At 42.9% G+C, this 17,950-nt stretch overlaps 1 protein-coding gene and 1 long non-coding RNA gene across 7 annotated transcripts in view; one reads left to right on the top strand and one right to left on the bottom strand.

Moving 5' to 3' along the window:
* The window catches only part of LOC133382522 (uncharacterized), a 19,396-nt gene extending 9,498 nt beyond the window's left edge, over positions 1 to 9,898 (bottom strand). Inside the window, exons 1-5 of one of the 6 annotated variants that reach the window (XR_009761987.1) lie at positions 9,062 to 9,898; positions 8,819 to 8,953; positions 7,572 to 7,710; positions 4,992 to 5,120; positions 3,905 to 3,958 (exon numbers count right to left, since the gene is read on the bottom strand). This is a non-coding gene — a long non-coding RNA (uncharacterized LOC133382522). Of the gene's footprint in view, positions 1 to 3,904; positions 3,959 to 4,991; positions 5,121 to 7,571; positions 7,711 to 8,818; positions 8,978 to 9,061 lie in introns of all 6 variants that reach the window. The other 5 variants (XR_009761982.1, XR_009761985.1, XR_009761979.1 and 2 more) reach the window with 5 other exon arrangements.
* Positions 9,157 to 17,950, top strand: MBLAC2 (metallo-beta-lactamase domain containing 2). The gene is made up of 2 exons (XM_061622166.1): positions 9,157 to 9,900; positions 16,878 to 17,950. Exons 1-2 carry the CDS (start codon positions 9,399 to 9,401, stop codon positions 17,261 to 17,263), a joined length of 888 nt encoding a protein of 295 aa, XP_061478150.1. The 5' UTR covers positions 9,157 to 9,398; the 3' UTR covers positions 17,264 to 17,950.

The following is a 17,950-nucleotide window of genomic DNA, read 5'->3' as shown; positions in this document are numbered from 1 at the left end:
TTATGCAAATTCTAGATGCTTTCGTTTGGAAGCTCCCGAGTAGAACCAATCCCAGCAGGATTTGCACCTGGTGCCAAATTTAAAAGGTGTCAAATACAAGCCCTGCATGCCAAGGAACAATCAGGAGTGCACTGATGCTCACATTTGAAAAGCAGATGTGGGGAAGTGGTTGTGGCTTGAGAAAAATGGTCTTGCAGGGCAAATTAGGACTGCTGCCAGGCTTAATTAGGCCCTCAGGACAAAGGTTCCCCACCTCTGCTCTACAGTATGAATTGTTGTAATCACAAAGAATTTTTTTATTTTAAGACAGGGAGGGTAAGGAAACATGAGGATAGGAATTCTAAAGCTCTGGCTGTCAGTGACACATTCACAATGCAGGACTGAACCCATTTGGCTAATAAGTACCCCACTTGACACCAAAGTCTAGAAACTAGTTCTGCAAAAGGCCTAGATATTTCTGCACAGAATGTATAGCAACTACAGACTGCAGGTAGTTCCGATCCTTGGAGAAACCAATTTTAGAACCAGTTTAAGACAGGATGTATCTCCTATCTACCCAAACTACACTCAGAAAACTTTCAGGTGCATAAATTGATGTTAACCATATAGATGGTTCCCAAAGATGGGAAGAAACAGCAATCCTATTCCCATCACAAGTTGATCTGCTGCCCGCTTATTTGGAAAGTAAGAGCCATTGCTTTCAACAGATCTTGCGTCTAAGGAAGGGATGCAGCTCAGTCCAATGCACATTTACATGGAAGTAAGACTCACTGACTTACTTCCACATAAATATGAATAGGACTGGAGCCACTTTATTAAACCAACCTTATTCCCTAAATTGCAAAATAGAGTTTTATTCTCTATTACTCATAAAACCTTGCGGTTGAAGAATGGACCTATAGCCAACAGATATTTCTATCAAATGTCAAAAAGCAGGGAGATTGGGCAGCTATAGTGAATGCACCAGGGAGCAGGAGACCTGACCTCCTCTCTGAGATATTGTACTGCCCTACAAATTTGTCAAAATGCAAACACAATTTGGGTTGGTTTTTCACAGTCCAATCCACTTTCTGTGTAGTTTGGAAGAATTTGGTAACAAGGAGGAGGAGGAAGGGAAGGAGAGGATTGGAAGGGGATGGGGGAGGGGAAGGGAGGGGTGAAGGAAGGGAGAGGGAAGGGGCAAGAGGGAGAGGATGGGAGGGAGGAGCAGGGGAGGGCAGGTTTGATTATTTGCCTACTTTTTGAGTTCAGTGGGATTTACTCCTGTGCAATCAGGCTTAGGATAGGTGAGACTGACCTGGGGGAGGGGAGGGGGGAGGAGATTGGGTGGGTGGGAACTGGGCAGAGGGGATGCCCCTTTCCTTTCCAAAAGGAAAACATTGTGAACAGTATCATTCCTTTTCAGGGTTTTCCCCACCTTTTTATTCTACAGCAGGCACATGTAGCCTCTCATCCAAATTTAAACCAAAGCGGTCCCTGGCCACATCCACACCAGACTGTTATTTCACTTTAGACAGTCATGGCTTCTCCCAAAGAATCTTGGGAAGTGTAGTCAGTGAAGGGTGCTGAAAGTTGCAGCATCTGGGAGTCTGGCTTTTAGAACACTGACAGTTAGTTCTTACTGAGCATGCCCAACATTATCATTCAGTTCAAGCCAAAATTTCTTACATTAATTAAAAATCAGCCAGGCATTTTTTTAAAACTTTTAAACTGCAGAAGATAAAGGTCAGAGTAGGGGGCAAGGGCAGTAATAGGATTGCAGGTACTCTGTGAACATGGCTGATTTTTAATTAATTTCAACAGATTATGAGAAGTCTGACAGACAAAAGTCCCAAAGGGCTCTGGTTTCTCTCTCTCTCTCTTTTTATACTTTGAACTCTCAGTTCTCTCTTGACTGTTTTGTGTATCACCATGAAAATTTAGAGGGTTGTTAAGCAAGCGTTTCTGAGTTCAGGACTATAAGTTTTGTAAGGTTTTGTTTTGAAATGAGCTTATGGGAAGCATCAGAATGGCATGTGAGGTTATTTAACATTGCAGAATGCAAAAAATCCATGCTGACATAATACACAGCCACTGTTGTGGCTGTATAATACTGTAGCTCTCTCTCTCTCTTTCTTTTAAAACTCTTTATAACATGTTTTATTTCGTAGTGGACCTTCACAGAATGCTTCCCCAGAAATTAAAGCACACGAAGCACTATGGCATGTGTAATTATTGACAAAGAAGAACATCTAAGAATCTTGGGCCCTGTTTATACTGAAGTCCAAGAACAAGCTGGTTTGGCGATTGGAGAGAAACAATTCAGGCATCACGAATGCTCCAGCACCATATAAACTATGGGTTGTGTCCAACAGATGTCCTTTTATTGACAGAAGGCTCCTTAATCCAGTGAAGCCTTGCATGAGTGGAACAGGAATCTCCAGTGATCCCCCCTTCCCAGAGCTTGGAAAAGTTACTTTTTTGAACTACAACTCCCATCAGCCCTAGGCAACATGGCCACTGGATTAGGCTGATGGGAGCTGTAGTTCAAAAAAGTAACTTTTCCAAGCTCTGCCCCTTCCCTCTTGCAAACCTCTTTGCCACCTCCCATGCTGTTCTGAAGGGTACTTCAACCCTCAGGAGCAGAATTCAGGGGAAATAATCAAAGACTGCCTTGATCCCTATTCCACTAATGAAAGGCTTCACTGGATCAAACAGCCTCCCACCAGCAGAGGACACCAATTGGATACAAGCCTAACGCTGCAATCCTTATACATCAACCTTCCCCAACCAGGTCCCCTTCCTAGGGCTGATGGGAGTTGTAGTTCAAACTACCTGAAAGGTACCAGGGTGGGAAGGCTATTACACAATTACCTAGGAGTAAGCCCTATTGAACAGAGTAACTTACTTCAAAGTAATGATGCATAAGACTGTGCCCTAAGCAAAAGCTTTAGTTGTGGGCTCAACATTGACCTCCCATGTATATGGTACAGCAGGCATGTCATAACAAGCCTTGTGCCCCAAAACATGCCTGAGAACTGTCACAGTAGTGTTACAGACTAACTTAGCAACTCTGCAGGGGTTTGTGCCATTCTAGTAATAGTGTGGTATAACGGTTAGAGTGCAAGAGCCTGTGTAGTTTAATGGTTAAGGTGTTGGACTATGACCTGGGAGATCAGGGTTCAAATCCCCACTCAGTCATGAAGCTCACTGGGTGACCTTGGGCCAGTCACTGTCTCTGAGCTTAACCTACCTCACAAGGTTGTTGTGAGGATAAAATGGGGAGAAGAAAACTATGTATACCACCTTGAGCTCCTTGGAGGAAAGATGAGACATATACCTAATAAATGATGACTGTTTTTAAAAAATGGATACATATGAAAAATGTACATCTTTGGTGTATATTATAGAAGTTACTATTCAGGAAAATTGCAGGAAGGGTTAATACATAAGTAGGCAGGGTCTACTCTACACCACAGTGACAGAGTGCATGCTTTACATGTAAAACAGCCTTTCCCAATCTTTGTGTCCCTAGATGCTGCTGGACTACAACTTCCATCAGCCCCAGCCAGCATGGTCAGGGGCAAGGAATTATGGGAACTGTAGTCCAGCAACATCTGGGGACCCAAAGATTGGGAAAGGCTGAATGTCCAAGCCTTCAGCATCTACTCACATTATTTCAAGCAGCACAGCTGGGGAAAGTTTCTGACTCAAACCCGTAAGAGACACTATCAGTAACAGAAATTCCTAGTCTATCATGAACCCATGCGAAGGTATAAAAGCACCCTCTCTTTTGACCCAAATGACAGCACCGTTAGAATGCCAGAGATTATAACCCTTGTTCATTGCCATAATGTGGTTGTGTGCTTTTCCTGGATGGTATGTCAATGTAACTGCACTGACAAGCAGTAATTATAGATACTACCATGATTATGGCTGATGCGGAGGGAGGTGCCTTTTTTAGAGGGATCCGATCAACCTAAATTGGAAGAAGGGAGAACATATCTTCAACAGAAGCAAAGAGTGCATAGACCAATACATTTCTATGCACTACATCAGGAGTGGGGAACCTCTGGCTCGCCCGATGTTGCTGAACTCCAACTCCCACCAGCCTAGCACGCATGGCCAGTGGCCAGGGATGCTGGGAGTTGCAGTTCAGCAACAACTGAAGGGCCAAAGTTCCCCACACTTGCACTGCATGGAACTTCAGATAGGCAAAGAGTTTCTCTCTCTCTCTCTTAGCCAACTTGTATAATAAAGGACCTCACTTCTGCTTCATATTAGCCTGGAATACTGAGAATCTTATCTATGCAGATGAAGGAGGATCAGTCTAACAGTGAGTAGCATTTCCCTGCACACTGGAAAGAGAAGTGGGTGTGTCACATCTTTGTATTGAACACAATACAGAGAGAATTATTCCTTCCTTTCTAGGGACAACATTTCTGAAAAGAAGGAAAGATTCACATTCTACTGCTTACTCCCCGGCGCATGATATTTCAGCTTCCCTGAATTCTCAGCTTTTATTGTGTAGGTAAATCTTTAGCCCTTTTAGTCACAGAGAAATACAAAGGGGAAAGTGCACAGCCCACTTTCCACCCAATTCTCATTACAAAATAAATCCTTCAAAGGCACTTAGATATCTTACAAGGGCATGGCACTTTTTCATTATATTAAAATTGTTTCCTAAGTTAGGTCTTTACATTTTCCACTGAATTATGGTAGCTGGTCCTTCAATGTTTTTGATTTCAGACTTCCTTTCTGGTGCCAGTCAGTATAGTTAGATGGGCTAAAGGCCTGACTCAGTGTAAGGCAGCTTCCCATGTCATTCCCATCTATCACCACCTTCTCAAAGTTTAATGCAATGACCTCCACCTATTATTTTCCTATACTAGTCTACCACTGATAGGATTAACTATGCACTTCCCACTTTCTATAACATGGCATACAAGGGCAATGCTTCACCCAAATGGCAGCTTATGGTTTGGAATTCTGGCCGCTTGCCATATACTTACAGGATACGGTGGAGAAGGCCCAAATAGTGCTTCAAGTAGTGCTTCACCTTCAACAAAGCCAATAGCTTCAGTGTCAAAGGTCAAGGTAGCACTCCCTCTGCCTCAGCCTGACCTGGCCATATGGAATTCCTGCAAAGAATATCTTAAATTTAACATAATATACAGAGAATATATATTCAGAGAAGAGGGTTAAACACATAGTCACCATAACAATTTGCCTGAAGAAACAGACACGCACACTTTACCACTAATGATCATCCAGCCAGATTAACCAAAAAGCGCCAAACAAGTGTTGGAATTGTGGGAGTGCAACTCTAACTGGGTTAGTTTGCATAACTGAAGGAAGCTAGAGATGAGACCTTCAGGTTGTTAGGCTGTACCTATCCTTTGCTCATCTTCCTTCCTGTAAACTAATACTCTTAGGGATGCTGACAACACCTTCCAACTCCTCCTCCCTGTTTTTTCTCTATCCCTTGAGAAGAGAAGACATCTTTGCTTTGTCTCTCTTCCACCTGTAGCATGAAGACAAAGACCATGCCTGGTCTTTCACACTTCTGACGTCACTTGTTCAGTAGAACAAGAATCCCTTTACTATCAACCATGAATTTCCTTCAATAAAGGAAGCTTTTCTTATTTTACCAAGTCTGAAGTCTCAGCGATTGTAGCAGAGTAAAAGTCTGCTTCTTACAGGCAAAGTCACACATGCACTCTCAATCCACTGTGCTGCTGAATGCCAGCTAACTCTGCTAACAATAAGACCAAGAATTTGTATGCCAGTTTCCATTTATTATTGTTATTATCTCTTTGATTCTAACAGCATACAACACCCTTTACATTTAAAGCAAACCACCACACTAGGCTGCCACATTGTCTCAAGGGGACAAACTTTTTCCACATTTGGTGGAGTGGGTAGGGTTAAGTCAACCAAGGTCATCAAAAGAACTCTCTTCCACACTACATACCCAAGATCAAGTAAATGATTCTAAGCTGATTGACCTTAAGTCAGGTTTTATTGAGATTCGCTCCAAATGAATACATTGAAGGATGGGCTGTAAATCTGGGATTACTGAGCTTCCCCATCAATGATAATTACAATCCTTCCTGTCTCTTAAACTACAACATTGTTTGTGGTACCTAGATATATCCCTGCATACATTTAACAGATTAAAGACCTTTACTTTGTTTATTAGAACCCTGAGGTCCACCAACCAGAACCAGTTGCCAAACAGTGGCTCAGCAAGGCAGACACAAGCTAAGAATTAATGAGCAAGGTGCCCAGGAATTTGCCATCACTACCAGAACCAACCTCACAAGTCCTTTTGAATCTGCTCCTGGTCCCTTCCCCTTCAGCTGGCAAGGACATTTTGGCCAAGCCACACCCACCTGCCATAAGATGACTTCAGGTATGGGGCAGGTAGTGATGTGGCTCAGCCAAAGGTTTGCAGACACCCCTAAACACCTGAACCTGCAAAGCCCTGTGCAAAGAGCTCAACCAGACCCAGCTATCAGCTGATTGTCTAGCCTGGCAGAACATTTTGCAAGAGGCTTCACAAGACCCGATCATCAGCTGCTTGTTGGGTCTTGCGAAGGCCCTTGCAAAGCACTCTACAGGACCCATGTGGACAAAAAGGGTCACCTGACATCATGTGATTGACCAATACTCAAAAACTTTGTGATCTTCCAGCACTGGAAAATCATGGTGTGAATGTTTAATACAATTTAAAATAGGTGTGCAGTCTGATCTTATGCATGCTTACTCAAAAGTAAGCCTCACCGGATTCAACTGGGCATATTTCCAAATTTGCATAAAACTGCAGTTATAAAATATTCATTCAGTCTGTAATCCTATCTTGAGACTAAGGCTGTTTCCAGACTGGCTGCTCCTAGTGCTACTGTTAATTGCTCTTCCACTGTAAGCTACAAGAAGAATTAAAAGCAACTTGGAGATATTTCATTTTTGCTGTCTGTATACCTATGGTAAACCCCCTCTGAATACTGCTTACCATGAAAACCCTATTCATAGGGTTGCCATAAGTCGGAATCAATTTGAAGGCAGTCCATTTCATTTTTTTCATACCTGGCTATGCTCCATCCACACCAGTGAGTGTGACATAGGCTTATGGAAGTGGGAAAGGTCCAATTTACCTCAGAAGCCATTAAAAAACAAACTGAGGAATCCTTAAAAAACAGTAATTTAATGAGCACCACTTATCATTAAATTACCTGATTCACTAAACTGCTCACCTAAAAGAATGCAGTGCATTTGTTTTGGATCAAAAGCGTAGACAGAAAGTGATACATTTAAAAAGGCACATGTTGCTAAAATGTCTTCATTGGGTTGCATGGGGCAAAAGGTTGCAGCTTCTGGAAATGGGCTGGGGGGGGAGAGACAAAGGTCCAGCCACCAGCAAGGATGCTCGGTACACCAATGATTCTTGGCAGGGGTGGAATTTATCCTGCCAGCCATTTCCAGGAATGTAGTTCACCACCTCCCATGCAAACCAGTGCCTCCTGCTAGCATTGATGCACATGGTGGGGATGCATCCCAAAAAATGGTGAGTAGGGGATAAAAGCCCTTACCTGCAAGAGATCCTAGGGGCAAGAGGGCCTTTGTTAGGAAATGGGGGAGAATTTTGCCCCTCACCAGCCCTTCTGGGGAGTGTCACGTTATTTCAGGGGTGCAGCTGGCCTTTCTGCTGCTTGAGAAGAGACAGGACAACTGCAGGAAAAATATACAATGATTGGGTGATAGTATCATGTGGATGCCCAGTAAAAAGCAAATGAATGAAACGTGACACACACCTAATGGGGAAGCACCCTAAGTTCCACTGAACCACATGGATTTTACTTTAAATAAGTATGCACAGAATCAAGGTATCTATGCACACTTATGCAAAAGTGAACCCCACTGTCCAACAGGGCTTTATACCTCCAACTTAACAGAAATGAAAAAAGAGACACTGTGTGCATCTCCCCGTTCTCTCTGAGAGGATCCTTGTGAGACCCTGACCCTTTATATGTTGCTAAAACCTTTTATCTGCCTTTTGTATATTAAATTGATCATAACATCCTTTTCTTTTCTTAAAAAAATTAAGAACACTTCATTTCACAATGTATCTAGTTACAGAATATCTGAAATTCAATTCAGCAGCATTTGTTATCTTGTATGGGGGGAGGGGTAGAGGAACCATACCCAGGTATTATGTGTGTGCATTTACAGGACTCTATAGTCAGTATAGTGGCAAATTCAGAAGTTCAGAGTCCCTTCGTGATAGCCACAGCCACACCCCTCCCCCCTTTTGTTGCTGCTGGGTTGAGAATTAGGTTCTTATTAATGCCTTCTCCCACAACAACAGACATCCCTAGGAACCAATCAGCATGAAAGGGGAGGCTGTGTGTTAGCTACTGAGAAGAGTCTTCTTAGTGGCGACTCACCTCCTTTCACTCCGATTGGCTCTAGTCAGCAACAAAGGACAAGGAAGCAGACTTCTTAGAAGACTCTTCTCAGTGGCTAACACACTCCCCTTTCATGCTGATTTTTTTCATAGGATGCTGGAGACATAAGGACCCCGCTGGGATCCCGCTCCCAAAAAAGCAAGAGGTCTAAGCCTCCCTAAGCCCCTGGACAACTACACCCCTGGCCATACTAGAGCAGTATTTACAGAACTCTATAGTACAGCAGCCTTCCTAAACTGGTGCTCTCCAGATGTTTCGGACTACAACTCCCATCAGTCCTAGCCAGTCAAGTTACAGCTGCCCCTTCCCTTCCTTAACTTTTAGAAACCCAAATAATTTATCATAAGGCAAAAAGAGAGTTAGTGCTTTACCAGGAACAACGCAAAAATAAAAATAAGGACAGTTGGAGCATCTCGATGCGTGCACAGAACTGCAGCCCAAAGAAATCGCCCTAACAGCAGCTGTCTCGAGTAAACCAGCCTTTTTTCCCCACTCTCACTAAATACCTACAGAAAAACATGAAGAGAGCCCTGCACATTATTGAATTGCATATCAAACATAAATATCGCGTCTTCAAAAAAAAAAAAATTAAAATAGCCCTCTCCCAGCCTCACCCCTATCAGCTCAAGCCCCGGCCAGAACTCCTCCCATGCAGCCGCATGCCTGGCCTGGCCTAGCCTAGTCAAGCTCGCCATCCCCAGCCAGCACTTTTCAGTCCCTGTGACGCGCTACCGCAGTGGGCAGGGACGGGGCGGAGACCTCTCGGTCGTTCGCTCGAACACGTCCAGCAACAGCAGCTCAGGCCCCGCCTCTTTCTCTTCATAGCTCCTCCTGCTGAAGCCTATGCTAGGATAGCCACTCGGGTGCCCGCGCAACAGCTGCTGTCCCGCCGTCCGGGGGCTGCAGACAGGTAGTCCAGCCGCGCGCGTTTCGGGTCTGCGGCCGGAGGCGATGTCGGCGCTGGAGTGGTTCGCGCACAAGTCCCTGGGCGGAGGCATCTACTGGATTCAGGAGCGCTTCTATGAGTCGGGCAACCGGGCCAACATCTGGCTGGTACGCGGCTCGCAACGGGACGTGGTGATCGACACCGGGCTGGGGTTGCGCAGCCTCCCCGAGTACCTTCACTTGGCTGGGCTTTTGGACACCGAGTCAGTCCCGGGCGACGACGCGAGGGAGCGTCGTGGCGAAGAAGAGAAAGTGCCGGTAGGCTGCGGGCGGCGGCGGCCGTTGCTAGCGGTTGCCACCCATGTGCACTTCGACCACGCCGGTGGGCTGCACCAGTTCGAGGACGTGGCCGTACACAGTGCCGAGGCCAGAGCCCTTCGCCGGGGTGACAACTACGAGACGGTCACTTGGCTCTCGGACAGCGAGGTAGTGCGGCAGCCCAGCCCTGGCTGGAGCGCCCGGCAGTTCCGAGTGCGGCCCGTCCAGCCGACGCTCATCTTGCAGGAGGGTGAGTACAACGGGCGGCGGGGGCGGCGCCGCGCTGTGGAACGAGAGGGGCCCGCCCAGGCATACCCCGGGCTCGACTCTCGGGGCACCTTTGAATGATAGGACTCGACTCTACGACGTAGGAATGAGAAATAGATCGTCTCTGGCCATGCGCAGAGTGACATGCTCGTAAGACCTTAAAGAGTACTGGGACTCACAGGCCAGAAGATGGGGTTTACGAGAAGGTTTGAGTTCCAGCAGCACTTCCTTGAATCAGACCTGGCCTGGAGTGTGCCAGTATAATGACACGGAAGGAGTGAATTGCTAGAGCCCACAACTTACTAAAAAGTTTCCCGTTATTTGCAATGAAAGTGCTGTGTATGGTAGTTAAATGTTTATGTAGTGTTAACTTCCCCAAATACCAACATATCTTATAATTAGTAAATTTACTTGTATATTTCACAAATGGTTAATACTTGTAGTGTTACTTATAATGCATTCTTATAAAGTATTAAATATAATCTATTAGAATGTGCTACAAATAATATTGCTGATAATAATATAGGTGCTTTATAAATACTCAGTGATGGTGGTGGTGCTTCAGGCTCTGGTATTCCTTATGTACTAGGCTACAAAATTATAAACTGTTGCTGAGTATGATAGTATGGGAGGCTCCAGCATACAAGAGAATGAATAATGGGAAGGAAGTTTTCATGCCCTTGTTGCTGTGTAAATGGAGATAATAGAATTAGTACTGTTCCTTCTATGGCTTCAGATTTCTGCATATGTAAAGAGGTAGGGTAGTTCTCCTAGATTTGAGAATTGAGATTACCGGGGTGAAGCAAACTATGAAAGTAAATAGCTTTTCATATAGGCTTTGAGATGTCTTAGGAAATGAGGGTGTGTGCCATGGAAGTGGAATGGGAGTGTTTGGTTTTACATAGATCCTGTAGCTGTATACTCTTTTTTTAAAAGCTTGATATAAAAGTGACAATAGCAGCAAAAGTACATGCCCCATTGTTGAGAGAGAGAGGGAGGGAGAGAGAGAGAGAGAAATCAAGGTTCTTGCAGTCCTGCTCTGCATTTTGCGTGTGTGTAAAACATGGGGTGTGGTATCTTTTCCTTTAAGGTTTAAGCATCGGTATGTGCAGGGGCTGGGGAGGGGGCATCTTGCGAAATCTACGTATGCTGCTATCTCAACAGGAATATGCACTGTGAGTGTCTGTGAATGAGCAAGCATGGGTGGAGGCATCTCTAGCAGCTCTTGAAGAATAGGTAGTAGGAATGAAGTGTTAGGCACGCATAAATATTTTTGCTATGCATAATGACTTTTGAAAACCAAACCCCTGACAGCAAATGCAACTTTAGCCACCAAATATCATACGTAGTAATAGTTGTCTGTACTGGAAGATATTACGGTGGGGAGATGTGTAGCAATGATGTTGGAGAGCAAACCACAACCTTAGCTTTATGGCAGGCTGATTCTCAGTTGTAAAGCCTGCTGTGCTCTCTAGGGCCTACTCACTAAGCGTGTTTAGGATTGCAACCCAAGTCATTTCAATACACAATATTATATCTAGTTACAGTTCTAATTGATAGCCAGTGTGGCGTAGTGGTGAGGGTGTTGGGACTATGACCTGGGAGACTGGGGTGCAAATCCCCACATAGCCATGAAGCTCACTGGGTGACTTTGGGCTAGTCATTGCCTCTCAGCCTCAGAGGAAGACAATGGTAAACCCCCTCTGAATACCGCTTACCAGGAAAACCCTATTCATAGGGTCGCCATAAGTCGGGATCGACTTGAAGGCAGTCCATTTCCATTTCACAGTTCTAATTACATGATTGTTTCCAAATGGTCTCTTCATTAGGTTGTTCTTTCAAATTTCCAGTAGCATCTAAGCTATGTAATGGGGATGGATAACCTGTGTGACACGAGACAAATTGGGTGATCAGGTGGTTTTTATTTTCAAACCCCATTCCCATTATTATAGACTGGCCTAGCTTTTAGGGTGGGCAACCTCAGGCCCAAGGGCCAAATGCAGCTCTCCAGGCCTCTCCCTAGGCTACCTCGAGTACTTTTGCCTGGCTGGAATGCATCCTTGATCTGTGCTAATGCTTTTTTTCTTGGATGGATGGAGGATCTAGAGATTTTTGAGCGGGTGTGGAAACCTCTGGTTTTTGCGTGGCAGGGATGCAGGCTTCTGTACAAAAGTAAACGCCGCCTCTGTTGCTCTGCCTACTTTTGCCTCCAGTCCCATCGCCTTTTGCCCCAACTACCATTGCCATATGCCACCCCCCCTTCCCCAAGGTTGCCCATGAGGGAATGCAGCCCTCACACTGTTGAAAAAGGTTCCCCATCCAGAGTGTCCGTTTCCTTTTTTTGAAGGACGCTTCTCCAATCCAACAGCAGTTAATCTGGGACTCCAGCAGAACACTGACAATCGTTTACCTTATCTGAGCATATGAATGTGAACACTGAATAACATGCCAAGCAACTGAACATCAGAAAAGGGGGAGAGCAGGAGGGCAGAGGGAAGTAGGGGTGCTGAGAGGGGTGGGTGGGAAGGGAATAAGGGATTGTACAGTTTTATTGTAATAATGTGAAAAACCTAATAAACTATACTTAAAACCAAATCAGAAGCCAAGGGGCAGTGCTTTGGCTTGAATAAAGATATGAAAGGTATGCGTTTATTTTATTTATTTATTTATTATTTAATCTATATCCCGCCCTTCGTCCCAGCAGGAGTGTTGGGGTCCCTCTGTCCCGCCCCTCCCCTCTCCTGTAATTCAAGCCCTGGGTTCAGACAGTGTGAGAAGAAGGAGTTTTGCTTGTCTCCTCGCTGAAGTTGGAAGCCTGTTTAATAGGTCCTCATATTTTAACAGCAAGAACTTCCAATTGTGATGTTGCTTGTTGAGAAAGAAATTGTTAATGCAACATGGCACAATCTTGTATCTCTGTCTAGTACTCAGACAAATATTGGTCCTGGGATTCCGTCTCCCACCCCCAGTAGCACCAGGCCTGCAATAATTTCTAAACAAATACTTCTGCTTTTTCTTATGAACTTTGAGAAATAGCCTGTACTGAAAGCTTAATTTCTAACATAATGATTAGAATTGGAGACCAGTCAAGAACTCTGAATTCTCTGTATTCTTTTTCCCTTTTTGTACTACTTGGGAAAGTGTCATGCACACTGATAGCACTGCATAGAAAACAATAATAATGGCAGAAGCTAAGATCTCATGAATCACCTCCACCGATAAGAGCCCATCTAAGAACTGTGCTCCATCTCTGCTGTCCTTCTCCAAGGCCCCCTGCCATTAGATGTATACTGAGTGGGCAGTAGAGAGAGGTCCTTTTTGGTTGTGCTGATCAAAATCTAGAATAGTATCCTTTTAGCGAAGCAGCGAAGATGGTTTTATTTTAGTGGGCCCGGAGATTACACGAAAAGCTGTCATGTGCTTGGGAAGCACTGCACAAGGGACTTTGACAGGTAAATGGGACAAAGCATATGTCAAAGTTGGCATATGGGTGTGGGAACAGATAAGGCTTTGACTTGTCAGGCCAAAAAGGTTCCCTATCCCTGCTTTAAATCATAAAGTAAATTACTGAAGAATTTAAAATGAAGACAGTGAAGTTCATAGTATGAGTTGCACAGAATACATTTTTATTTAACTTCATATCAGCCAAACCCCTAGAGAAGACTTACGGGTTTGCAGCCTTCAGTAAGATAAGATGCTTTCTGAGAAGATTTAAGAACCAATAGCTGCCAGAAATATTAATTTCAAGCAGCTAATGATGTTACTTCATTGAAAGTCAAAGCATTTGTTTATAAAAACAAGTACATGGTTACTGTGAGATTTCCTGTTAGCAATTTTCTTGATTGCCTAGATTTGCAAAATTAAGTAGTTCTGAAATCTAATGGGGTTTGTGAAATATGGCACATTATCCTGCTTTATGTTCTTTATCCTTTAACTCCCTGTCCTTTGGTTCATCCCATATCAATTATCGCTGATACTGTGAAAAGAGAGAGAAGGAATTCTAATGTATTTGTTATCCTGTGAAAATCTAGCCTGAGATACCGCTCGGTAAAGATTAGCTATAGTGGTAAGCATTTCAGAATAATCTAAATAAATTGGTTAATTTAATCACTGGTAAAAACAGGGTTGCCATATGGCCTGGTTATTTGGGATTTGCCCAGATTCTGGGCATGCTACCCAATGTCTGGGCCATTAGTTGGCCCAGATTCCCAGTGTACTCTCTCTCTCCCGCTCCCCACAATAGATCTGTTGATAGCCAAATATTCAGGCACTATTCTTCCTTTGCCTTCTGCTGTTCTAGTCAATGAAGCAAGCTGCAGTAGTCATTGACATGTAAAGGAAACAGGAATGCTCTCTCCCTTGTATTTTTCTTCTTCTTGGTCATACATACAACTCCCCCCCTTTCCTGGGCTAATAACAGCTGCGGGAGGGGCAGGATTGGGAGGGCAGGTTTGTCCTCCCCCAGTGTCAGTATTCTCATAAAAAATGGGGCTCCTGCAGAGGCTTTTAAGTAAATGTAACACCTGGAGATGGGAGTTTGACCCTCTGCTATAATGGCTAAAAGCCACTGATAGACCTGCTTTAATGCCATCTTCACTCCTGGCCATCATGGCATGTTGGGTGAAGTTTTTAAGATGATTGCACACTGTCTGAAGTAGTGTTACGACTTCCAATAAATTTAGGTAAATAATCACAGATTATAGTATTTTGACAAAATTAGCATCTCTAACCACTCTTTTCACACTTTTATAAATCTCTATCCTCCCTCTTTGTCATCTTCCCACCTTCTTTCTGTAAAAAGAAGGCCTTTACCACCCACCCTGCAATCATTTTAGATGAGTTTTTTGTACTTCTAGCTCTGCAATAACCTTTCCAAGATGCAACATCCAGATCTTTATGCTGTTTTTTTTAGATATGGGCAATCCTGTTATGACATTATGCTACTAGTTGTTTTATTTTTTCAGTCTCTTTCCTAAAGTTGAATTTGCCTTTTGTACTGCTGCAGTACACTGAGCTGACATTTTCAGTGACATTTCTTCCATGAACCCAAGATCACTTTTTTGGGTAATTGCAGCCGATTCAGGCTCTATCCACATAAATAAGGTTAGTTTTTTTTAAAAAAATCTCTTTGCACATCACTTTGAACTTACTTGCATTGAATTTCATCAGTTGTTTATTTAACATTTGTAAAGCACCTAATATTTTTTAAGCATTGTATATAAATTAAAAGACAAAACAGTCTCTGTCTGAATCCTCACAATCCAGTAGACATGATACAAAAGGAAAAAGGAATGGAGAGGAAAGAGGAAAGCCAGCATTGGAATAGCTGCTCTTTCAATGAACAATGAATGGGCTACATTGATTTCCCCCTTGCCATGATGTATTTCCTGAGCAACAAGGGATGCAACTTCTCCATGGTCTGGTCAGGGGTTAGAGTGGGTCTCTTTTCAGCTCTGGAGTCCCAGTTAACAAACACATTATACTGCCTAATCACCCAGTTTGGAGAGGTTCATTTGGAGTGCTTCAGTCAACTTTGTCAAACTGAATAATTTTGTGTCCTCTGCAAACCTAGCGTACTATTTGCCCCTCACTTCAGATAGTTTATTATTTCAGACATTAATTTTAATGCAGTTACTTGGATACCTTGCAGTTTATATACCTCCACTTTCAAAATTGTCACTGTAATCTCACCCTCTACTTCCTGACTTCTGGCCAATTAGTTGTCCGTTTTTTAGAAAAGGGTTATATCAGTTAAGTCTTCTGCTGAGGAGACTGCTTTAAGTCCCAAGTCCCAGGGTATGTTCTGAAGGCACATGAGGCCACCACCTTGCTGAAGCTAAGCAGATGTAGGTCTGGTTGGCGATTGCCTGGGAACCACATAATGCTGCCTTGGGTTCTGTGATGAAAGAAAGTGGGGTATAAATGAAATAAATAAATATGCATGCTCAACAGGCCTGCAGTTTCACATAGCAATTCTTTATGAACTCCCAGAGTAATAATTAGGGATGGAAAGATCTGTCTGTTTCAGTCCTGTCAGTTTCTCATTTTTCCAATGTTAAATTCAGTTCTCTACATTTCTACAACGATCTGCGAATTTTTGTAAAAAAAATCCTCATGAAAATTCTCCACCATTTTTGTGCGAATTTCTCCAGATAAACACATTGTTGTAGGAAGTTTTGACAGAGGTACACATTTTAGCAAGCCATTTCTCATCATTTCTTGCCTTTTTGCATGCTATTTTCACTCATGTATTCATTTTTATGCACATTTTCCCCTAATATATGCATTTTTGTAAATGTTGTTTAATTGGCGAACTGCATCCCAAAATTCTAATAAATGCAAATTTCAAAGGATGGCTGCATTTTGGTTCTCATATTGTTGATAAATTCTGCTTGAAAGGCAAACTGAATTGAAATTCTCACCCGTCCCTAGCAATGGTACCATTTGGCTTGTCAATGTGTTTCTGCTAAATCTATCAGTTGCTTTTAAAGCTTCATCTCTTGTCACCTGTATTTGACATATGTAATTAATTAAAGTTTAATGGAAATAAATGTAATTAATGTAATTAATGTTGGCATTGCACTAACAGAAAATGCTTATGCTTGTGCAGGGCAGGGCATCTGGTTTTTGCTAGTCCCATCCCCCACATATGCATCCCTCTGTGCTAGATCCCATATCATTCCAAGGGTGCCCCAACCAACCTTAGAAAAAAACCTTGGGGGATGCAGGAGGGGTCAGTAAAAACTTAATGTTTTTGTGTATGGCCTGACTAATATAGGGAAAGGCGCTTGACCAATAGAAGAGGCGTTCCTGCATGCACTGTTTGGCTTCCCTACACTTCTAATGCTGAGCTTTGTTGGAGGGTTCAACCTATGTAATGAGGCAAATTTGGTGCTATGTTTCTGGAGATCATGCTTCAAAATCCATTTTTCTCCACATTAATATGTTCTTTGTTTGTAGGGGATGTGATCAACCTTGGTGATAGACAGCTCACTGTCATGCATATGCCTGGCCATTCAAGAGGAAGCATTTGTTTACATGACAGAGAACGGAAGATATTGTTCAGTGGGGATGTTGTATATGACGGCTCAATGATTGACTGGCTACCCTACAGCAGGATAAATGACTACGTTGCGTCCTGCCAGCGACTGATAGAGTTAGTGAACAGAGGTCTTGTGGAGAAAGTCCTTCCAGGGCATTTTAACACATTTGGAGCTGAACAGCTGTATCGTTTGGCCTCCAACTATATTTCTAATGCTGGGGTGTGTCACAAAGTTTCTACCTGTGCAGTCAGATCAATTGCAAGTCTAGCACTTCGGGCCACAAATTCTAGAACAACTTCATAGCATAACTTGTTTAATAATATAGTATTGTAAAACCCAATGGCATATGTAAGTTTATTTAAAGGAAAAGCTGGCTGATAAGCCATAAAGATTCCTATTTTTATCTACTTCATTTCTATTTTTTAAAAATAACAATATAAGCTAGTAGCTGTGCCAAAGCTACTCATTTTTTCGTCTATTTTTCAAGGCAGGTTTGCACATATGTTGAGTGCTGTTTGACAGATGTTCTAAATACATTGTTCTGTATTTTGAAACAAGTGGTATACTAAATGAAATGTTTTGCACTCGTGTCAAACTTTTTTATGACATCCTGAGTTAGGTATTTGTGTTGAAAGTATATTTTAAATGGTTGAATTGTATTATGAACAGTATTGGGGGGGCAGGTGTTACAACATTCCACTGTCTCATTACATGCACTAAGATAAAGTACCCAATAATTTAATTTTTATTGTACGGGATAATTGTAACTTGAAATTATTATCAAATGTTAATATAAACCACTACATCATATGTTCTTCTTCTTGAATTAAGTGTTTTGCATTTGGCTATTGTTTATAAAATGAAATGTAAGTTAATATTTCAAGTACATTGCTTGCTCTTTAAATGTGACTAATGGTGTAGATGTGAGAGTGTAACTGTTAGAAAATCAGTGTGATGGTTTTATATATAATACACACAACCATGATCATC

Source organism: Rhineura floridana, chromosome 1 (assembly GCF_030035675.1).
Source record: "Rhineura floridana isolate rRhiFlo1 chromosome 1, rRhiFlo1.hap2, whole genome shotgun sequence".
Lineage (NCBI taxonomy): Eukaryota > Metazoa > Chordata > Lepidosauria > Squamata > Rhineuridae > Rhineura > Rhineura floridana.
The sequence above is the reverse complement of the archived record's forward strand: the minus strand, read 5'-3'. Positions and strand labels throughout refer to the sequence as shown.

Coding starts and splice junctions, on each gene's coding strand:
- MBLAC2 (XM_061622166.1), top strand. CDS start 9,399: ATGTCGGCGCTGGAGTGGTTCGCGCACAAGTCCCTGGGCGGAGGCATC. Junction 9,901..16,877: donor GACGCTCATCTTGCAGGAGG/GTGAGTACAACG, acceptor CTTTGTTTGTAG/GGGATGTGATCAACCTTGGT.